Genomic DNA, 9028 nt, shown 5'->3' on the forward strand with positions numbered 1-9028 from the left:
GCTGTTGCTGCTGCTGTTGCTGCGGGCCGACAGCAGCAGCTGCCGCCGGGTCAATTAGCTGCGGCTTTAGCAGCAGCAAAAGGCAAAATGTCCTGTAGTTCAATGGAATTAATAATAGCGACAAAAGGGTGCATTTGCTGGCAGCAGCCTTTGTCGCATCGGCAGTAGCTGCCGAAGCAGCAGCAGCTGCTGCTGCTGCTGCTGGGGCTGTCTGCAGCGCCTGCTGCTGCTGCTTCCGCTGCTGCGCCGAGGGCCTCTGTTTGCATGCGCCCCGACTTCTGTCCCCAATTAAGTAAAAACTGCAATGTTAAAAAGGGCAGCACAAGAAGAGAAGAAGTCCTGTTTGCTGCCACCTGCAGGGGCTTTGCTGCAGCGAGATCTACACGGTAGCAGCAGCAGCACCAGCAGCAGCAGTTGCTGCTGCCACGGAAGGGACAGCAGCAACTGCAAATTCCCTCCAAGCTCCGCCTTTGCTTGTTGAGGCCTCCAGTCTTTGAAGAAAGACAACCCCACAATCAAGGTGCAGCACCTGCAGCACCAGCAGCACTAGCAGCACCAGCGGAAACCGCAGACGACTGTGGTGCGCCTAAGGGACTCCGTTAGTGGTTGCGACGATCCACTGGAGCAGCCTCACCAACAGCAACAGCATTATTACCAGCCCAAGGTTTTCATTGCTTGGTGCCTTTGGCATGCGAACCCTTGATCCTGAAGCTACGGAGAAGCAACTGGAACAGCAGCAGAAACAGCAGGAGCAACGGCAGCAGCAGCCGCAACCGAAACCAGGGATGGCGCTAAAGGAACCGGAGCAGCAGCAGTCGTTTGTTGCTGCATTTGTTGCTGCAGTAGATGAGGCGCTGCAGCTCGAGGTCCCCTTAGCAGCAAAATGGTCTCGAGTTCCTCTTGGCCTTGAGGGTTCGTCCCCGCCCCACAGTCTTCCCTAAAGCCTCAGCTAGCTAGCCAGCTATCTAGCTAGCATCTTATCGACATTGTTGATAGCTGGATAGCTTCCTGTGATGCTGCTCAGTCCTGTAGGTAGCGGTATAGCGAGGAAGGTTTAGGGCTTAGGGGGAACCACAGGAGCCAACCCAGAACCCGAAACCCACAACCCTTAACTCGAGTAGGAGAAAGCAGCGTGTGTATGTGAATTGTTGCAGTGCTATGTTGCCTGCAGTCCCCCAACATCTCTTCCAGCTAGCGCACACACCTAGCTATTAGTTGCCGTTTGTGTAGCACGTTGGATAGTTACCGGTTAGCTAGCTAAGGTGCAGTTATGTGTGCATTGATGTTACACCAGTTATGTGCCAGCTAGGTCATAGTTAGTGGAGTCGGCGAATGTAGCGGTTGGTTATCTAGATTGCTATCTAGCTATCTAGCAAGCTAGCCAGGCGAGCAATATTGCTGTCTAGACACCGAGCTACTTAGCTAGCTGCCCGACCGTTGCCTAGGCTGGTTGGTAGCCTGTTTTCGTCTACCTAGTTATGTATCTATCGGCTAAATAGCTATCCGCTTCTAGCTAGCAGCCTGGCGACTCATCATCTATCCAGGTAGCTAGCTATGTAGCTAGGTAGCTAGCTAGCTTGCAGGCGGTGTGTGTGTGGTTGTGAGCAGATGAGGGGCGTTTGGGTTTGCTACTGCTGCAAGACGGCCGCGAATTTGGAGGAATTTCTTTTGGCTGCAAGAAGGCTGTCTCGGGAGAGGTCGTCTTCAATACCGGTAAGCCCTCACCCATAGACCCTAGTAGTACCGAAGGGGAGGTCTAAAGCGCCTTCAGCCATCTTTCCCCTTTCAGGTGCACATGGCCGTTGCTGCATTTGCTTTTTCTGGCTTGGCTGCTGCTACATTTGCTGCTACTGCACGTCTGTTGCTGCCGCATCCGGTGCTCCTGTTTCATCTGCTGCTGTTGCTGGATTGGCTGCTGCTGTTGCAGGCATGGTTGCGTATCCTGAGTCTTTAACCGATCCTTCTTACTCTGGACAAATTTTAACTTTGACTTATCCTCTTGTCGGCAACTATGGCGTCCCCTCTCCAGAAACAGTGGGCTGCCGTCTTGCTGCCGCTGCTGCAGTTCTGCTTCTTCGGCAACTGTATTGCTTTCCCTGACCCTCTTTTCCTTCTGCTGTTTGTCTGGTCCCTGTGGTGCTGCTGCACGCCATGTTGATGTAGCCACAGACATGCGGTGTGCTGCTGCTATTTCTGTGTGGTCTGTGGCGGTACGGCTGTTGCTTCTGCTGCATTTTGCTGCGGCTGCAACTTATTCGTATGTGCAGTGTGTTAGTGCTGCTGCAGTTAAATTGGTGTGTGTCTGTTGTATGTGGCGACTTATCTGCGACTCCTCTTGCACCTTGATGTTGCCGGCGCTGCTGTAGGACGCGTTGGGTCTGCCGCTGCATTTAGAAGGAACTCGAGTCCATGTGGGGGCTCTGCTGGCAGCAGATTATGTTCCTGCAGCTCTAACACACTGGAGAGCAACAAAAAGCTTAGGCAGTTGGCTAGAGGAGCAGCAAGTGCCTGCCCTGTGGGGTCTAGACACCAGAAGCCTCACCAAGCATCTCAGGGAGGTCCGGCTGCTTATGCAAGCTGCTGCTACTGCTTTGGCTGCGTCTACTGCTGCTGCCATAGACAGGGTCATAGTTCGCGCTCAGTTCTAAAGGCTAACGATTTGTGCCGAGGTTGCGTTGCTTGCCTTCTGGTAGTGCTACTGTTGCTGCTGCGGCTGCTGCGGCTGGTTTTCCGGCAGTAGGAGCGACGGAAGTGGTAGGAAGAACAGTAGCGTTAGGCATATTTCCGGTGTGTGTGCAGGTGGGGTCGATGCTAGGGAAGGTAGTGGTGCTTTCAGAGGAGGAGGAGAAGGAGGTCGAGCAGCAGCTGCTGTCAGAATCAGCAGTGGCAGCAGTAGCGTCGCTGGCATCTCGCCTTGAGACGTATCCGGCGGTGCATAAGGCCTTATCGCGCTGCTGCTGCCGCGATCAAATGCTGCTGTTGCTGCAGCAGCGGGCACAGCGAGCAGCAAGGCTGCAGGCGTGGGCTGCTGCTCTCAAGGCCGCAGGGGATCGTCTCCCCCTAGACGATCCCAACTCCCGTAACCTTGTCGCAGAAGTGTCTCCCGCAGAACCCAAAGTCTTCGTCTCTCCTGTCAATCCTTCCGTCCGTCTTGGTGCTGTTACTGATGTTTCTGCTACTGGTTCTCCTGCTGATGATGCTGCTGGACGTTCTGTTACTGCCTTGCAGTCTTCCATCTTGCTGCCTCTTCGGGTTCTGCTGGTGCTGCTTCTGGCGCCACCAGGCCAGCAGGAGTATTTGCTGCTGTTGCGGCACTGGGGTCTTCCGTCTGTGCTTGTTCTCACTGTTGCTGCTGCTGTGGTTGCTGCTGCTGCTGCTGCAGTGCGAGCAGGTACGAGTGTTGGCACTTGATTGCGGCATGAAGACAAACATATACAGACAATTCCTCTACTCGAACTTCCCTGGATGCAACGTCGTCCTTAAGGTAGCTCCCCCTGCTGGTTGCTGCTGTTGTTGCTGCTGCTGTTGCAGTTGGTGCTTCCCATGTTGCTCTTGCTGCTGCTGCTGTAACGGGCAGTGCTGCTGTTGTTCACGCTTTTCTTGGACCAGGCATCCTTTTGTATGATTTGTGGGTGCAACGTTGCATCTAGCTCTGTGGTTGGTGCTGCTGCTGCTGCTGCTGTTTGCATGCAGGCAGTGCCTTGGGACTACGACTTCAGTGGAGAGTCATATGATGGCCTCTTTATCAGTAACGGACCAGGAGACCCTACCAAGTGTGATGCCACCATTAGGAACATCGCGTGAGTGCTCCGCTGTTGCCGTTGGTGCTACAGCTGCCGCTCCTGCTGTTACACCTGCTGCTGCTGCTGGTACAGATGCTGCTGGTCCTGCTACCGCTGCTGCTGCTGAGGGTGCTGTCGCGTGTTCGTCGCCCGCGCCCCCCCTTTGCTGGGATTATGCAGGGCTGCAGTACTTGTTGCAGCTGCATATACTGGTGTTGCTGCTGCTATTGCGGCTGCTGCAGCAAGGCTTTGAAGGAGGAGAAGCCGATATTCGGTATTTGTCTTGGCAACCAGCTGCTCGCCCTTGCAGCTGGGGCAAAGACCTATAAAATGAAGTTCGGAAATAGAGGTGAGGGGGGCGTGGTGTTGTTGCTGATGCTGATGCTCCTGCATTTGCAGCTAATGCTGAAAATGCAGTGTCAGCAGCTAATGCTGCACAAACAGACCATTAGTTGTGTCTCTGTCTGTGTACGTGTGTTTCCTTATCTGGATGTGTCTGTGGGGCTCACATTTTCTCCCGTGTAGATATTATTTCAGAAACATAGTCTATTTCTGTGTCCTTTTCTTTTTGTCCGTTTTTCTGTCCTTTAATCCTCTTCTGTCATCTCTTCTTGTGTGTCTCTATTTCTGGTTATCTCCTCATCTAGTTGTCTTGTTTTCCCTTTCACATTCTCTGTCTCCTCCTCTCTTTGCTTTCTCCTGTGCTCGTCCTCAATTGTTTATTTGATCATTTATTTAGTTACGTTTTCTTCGCCTGTTTATGTAAGTACAGAACCAGGACATACCTGCGGTCCGTTTTTACGTTGATATTTCCTTTTGTGTGCCTCTATTTCTTTTTTTTGCTTCTTATTCGTACGTATAGGTTTTGTATTTGTGTTTGTTTCGTATTCTCGTTTTTGTTTTTCTCCTTTTCTTTTACTTTTTAGGAATGAATCAACCGGCAATCGACCTGAGAACAACGCGTTGTTATATTACTGCACAGAATCATGGCTTCGCTGTTGACACGGGTACATCATCTCTCGTGATGCTGCTGCATCTGGTGCTCCTGCCCCTTCTGTGTCTGCTGCTTCTGTATCTGCTGCTACTTCATCTGCTGCGATAGCGTCTGCTGCTCCTGCTGCTTGCTGCGCCTTAGATGCTACGTCGTATGTTGGGTGTTTCTGTTTGTCCTACTGCTATTCTGTGTTGTGTTCTGGACTGTATGCCTACCTCTGCTGACCCCCAGATCCTGGGAAGAAAGGGGTGCACGCTGCAGCCCAATTAAGTACTCGCTGATCATTTTCCCTTTCTTCGCAGGAAGTTTGCCTTCTGATTTTGCTCCCCTCTTTGTAAATGCTAACGACCGCAGCAACGAGGGAATATCCCACCGCTCAAAGCCTCATTTTGCCGTCCAGTTCCATCCGGAGGCATCAGGTACAGTCCAATGGCCATGGCTAAGAGCACCGTTTGCAGCTTTCCATTAAATAGTGATAAAAAACATTAGTCATTTGTCACGACCTACATATATCGAGCTTCTACATAACACAACACGCATATAACAGCATAATAACTGGAAGAAGCTGCACATCTGTGTAGCAGCAACCGTGAAGATGTTCTGTAGCACTTTTGCTTAAGAGAACGATAATTAAACATAATGCAGTAGTCTTCTATCACTTTTTAGCAAGTATAGTTATACGTTTGTTACATTTTACAGTATGTTAACAATAATCAAATACGTATAAACTGCTCGTGCTGCTGCTGCTGCTGGCTTTTTTTAGGTGGTCCTACGGATACGTTTTTCCTTTTTGGAGAGTTTATCGACATGCTGCGGAGACAGCAGCAGCAGCACCTCTCAAGGTGTCTCTACACCATTCCTTACCAGTTCCCGTGCGCCTACAGGAAGGTGCTGCTTCTAGGTCAGTCCTGCGTATTAAAGCACGCGACAGCACCAGCAGCAGCTCCTGCAGCAGCACCAGGTGTTCCAGCTGCTGCTGCTGCAGCAACCTCTCTTGCTTCCTTGTCGTTGTGTATGCTGGTGTGCGTACTTTTGTGCGTCTGCAGCTGCTAATGCTGCTGGCGTCTGCATGCGGCCGGTGTGTCTACTGCTGCAGGCAGCGGGGGTTTAAGCATAGGCCAGGCAGGCGAATTTGATTACTCGGGTTCACAAGCAATAAAGGCATTAAAAGAGCATAATGTCTTTGTTGTTCTCGTAAACCCCAATATTGCTACCGTGCAGACCTCCAAGCAGATGGCTCACAGGGTACATACTTTTGCTGCTGCTCTTGCCGCTGCTGTTGTTCCGGCTGTTGCTGCTCTTGCTGCGGATGCTATCTCTGGTGCTGATTTACATGATGGGCATGCTGGTGCCACTCCTGGTACTGCTTCTGCAGCATCGGCTGGTGCTGTAGCTGTTGCTGTATTGTACCTGGGCCAGTTGATGCTCCGTTGCTGGTGCTGCTTCCGATGCTGCTGCTTTCCTTGCTGTTCGTGCTGCTCCGTTCCCTCCTTTTGTTGCGGTTGGTGCCGCTGTTGCTTCTCGACCCTCATCTACTGCCTCCCAAAGGTGCTGCTGCTGTGCGCGGCTGCTGTTTGCTGCTACAGGTTTACTTTGTGCCAGTAACTCCCCAGTTTGTGTCGGAGGTCATTGAAAAGGAAAGGCCTCAAGGCGTCCTCTGCTCCTTTGGTGGACAGGTCAACATCTCCACTAGTGCTGTTGCTGTTGTTGCTGCCGCTGCTGCTGCCTATACTGGTTCGGAGAGTGCTGCTCAGCATTGTCTGTCTGCTACTTTGGCTGCTTCAGACAGCACTAAACTGTGTTGTTGAGTTGCACCGCTCTGGAGTTTTAAAAAAATACGACTGCCAGGTTCTCGGCACCCCAATAGAGGTGAGCCTGGCATGGTTGGTGCTTCAGCCACTGCTTCTGCTGCTGCATTAGCAGTTCTGCACTGTGGGTTTGTGGCTGGTGGGGGGCTTGCAGTACGCCTCGGCCAGTGCGGGCTGCTGCTGTGCAGAAGCCCGCTGGCCCCCAGTTGCAGCAACTCCAGCAGAAGGAGCAGCCGCAGGTTGTTTGGTTGCGACGCAGACGATTATATCCACTGAGGACAGGGAGTTGTTTGCAAAGAAGCTGAAGGAGATAGGAGAGGAGGTCGCGCCTTCAGCAGCAGCAACCAATGCAGAGGAGGCCGCTGCAGCAGCGGCAGCAATAGGATATCCTGTTCTGCTGCGAGCCGCATTTGCTCTGGGTGATTTTCTTTTGCCGCTTCTGCTACTGCTGCTTGTGCCGCTGAAGCGCTGCCCTACGCGGAACCTTTCTGGGGTGTCTAGCGAGTGTTTCCCTTGTAAAAGGACACCGCTGGGTTTTGAACGGTTCATAGTTTAGGTTTTAGGGTTTCGTGTTTGGGGTTAAGCATAGCGTGTTAGGGTGGAGATTTTGTGTGCTTAGGAGGCCTTGGCTCGGGATTCGCAGAAGATGAGGCGTCTTTGCGTCGACTCTGCGCCGATGCCTTTGCACATTCTTCTCAGGTAACAGACATTAGGGTTTAGGGTCTAGTGCTTCGGGCTCAGCATTTGCGGTTAAGGGTTTACGGGTTAGAAAAGGGTTTGGGCGGGTGCTTCAGGTTTTCATAGACAGGAGCCTGAAAGGTTGGAAAGAAGTGGAATACGAAGTCGTGAGAGATGCAAAAGACAACTGCGTCGCCATCTGCAACATGGAAAACCTCGACCCTCTAGGTCCTTCATCCTGTTGCTGCTGCTGCCACGCAGCGTAGACGCGTAGCGAATAGCAGCTGCTGTAGTAGAGAACAGAGTAAAGTAGTTCTCATGGGGCCCGTGGCGCCAGCCAAGAGCCCTTGGTTTCAGGGCCTAGTGTTTAGTGTTTAGGGTTTAGAGTTTGGGGCGTACAGATGGAAAAGTCTCTGCGTGCAGAGATAGGGACAAGGATAGCTGGAGAGACAGAGACAGAAGTGCAGACAGATAGGGGAACAAGCAGAAGAAGGGACATAGAAAGATGCAGAGGGAGACAGGCATTGGGAAAGAATATTGTTTTCTTCTTTTTAGCACTCGTTTGTGTTGTGTTCTGTCTCTTCTTCAGGCATCCACACCGGTGACTCCATCGTCGTTGCGCCTTCTCAGGTGTATACACACCGCTGGTAGTGTTGCTGTTGCTGCCGGCTGCATTTGTATTAAATGTTTGCTGCTAGGCGTTTGTTATTTAAGTGTCTCCTCATGTTTTTTTCGGGTTTCTCTATGTCTTGCTCTGTTTGTCGTGCCTTATTCGAGTCTTTATCGCTGTCTGATTACTCTCAAGTTTCCTTGTCCCCTCCTTGTCGCAGTGTATATCTTGCCACTGTCCCCCCCCTCCTCTCCGTCTTCGGCGATATCTTTCTCTATTCCTCTGTCTTTGCTTCTCCTCTTAAACGTGTCCATTTTCTTCTCTTAGCCTGACGCCCCGCTTTTCCTCTCCATCATTCTGTTCCCTAACCTTCCCGTCGTGTGTCTGTCTAAACTTATGCAGACTCTAAGCAATGAGGAATATTATCGTTTACGCGAGTGTGCTCTAAAAGTCATTCGCCATTTGGGTATTGTCGGCGAATGCAATATACAGTATGCGCTCGACCCAAACTCGGACAAATATTATATTGTTGAGGTCAGCAGCACTACTACCTCCAGCTGAGGGATTAGGGTCTAGAGTTCAGGGTCGTAGGGTGAAGTCTTTGGGCCTACGGTTTGCGGTTAAGGGTTTGTGGGTTAGTATTTAGCTTCGTATATTGAAGGCTTTGGCCTAAGATTTATGGCCTAGGGTCTAGGGTCGTATATTCAAGGGTTTTGCATAGGGTGTAGAGTCTAGGGTTTAGTGGTGGAAGTTTATGTGCTCGGGTTTACGGTTTCGCGGCCAGGTGCGCCCATGCGCACAATCTTCTTACTGCAGAAACCTGCTGCATCTGCTGCTGTTGGGTGCATGCATTAATCGTCAGCTGCTGACGTTTCGACAGCACAATACTTCACAAAGAGTAAAACCACAAATCCAAGTACTACAGCAGCAGAAGCAAACTATTGCTTCTGCTGTAGTATTGGGTTTTGCTCTCTTACCTTCTGTAGCTGCTCTATCTTCTTCCAGTTGCTCTTGCAGTTCTTGCTGCTGGTGGTGGTGCTCAGGTGAACGCACGGCTCTCCCGCAGCAGCGCACTGGCCTCGAAGGCTTCTGGATATCCGTTGGCCTACATCGCCGCCAAGTTGGCGCTGGGTGCGTGTATATATATATATATATA

General features: G+C 51.4%; 1 protein-coding gene across 1 annotated transcript; it reads left to right on the forward strand.

Moving 5' to 3' along the window:
* Positions 1–689: 689 nt before the first annotated feature.
* Positions 690–7737, forward strand: EMWEY_00023470 (hypothetical protein; the record flags this gene model as incomplete). The annotated part of the gene is made up of 17 exons (XM_013480804.1): positions 690–912; positions 1609–1713; positions 1928–2034; positions 2367–2558; positions 2800–3261; positions 3694–3800; positions 4025–4131; positions 4709–4789; positions 5079–5195; positions 5540–5677; positions 5873–6021; positions 6363–6452; positions 6562–6645; positions 6844–7003; positions 7204–7283; positions 7379–7490; positions 7664–7737. The coding sequence occupies 17 exons, from the start codon at positions 690–692 to the stop codon at positions 7735–7737; spliced, it is 2388 nt and encodes a 795-aa protein (XP_013336258.1).
* Positions 7738–9028: the final 1291 nt, after the last annotated feature.

The sequence above is a fragment of the Eimeria maxima genome, genomic scaffold (genome assembly GCF_000499605.1).
Source record: "Eimeria maxima Weybridge genomic scaffold, Emw_scaff236, whole genome shotgun sequence".
Taxonomy (NCBI): domain Eukaryota; phylum Apicomplexa; class Conoidasida; order Eucoccidiorida; family Eimeriidae; genus Eimeria; species Eimeria maxima.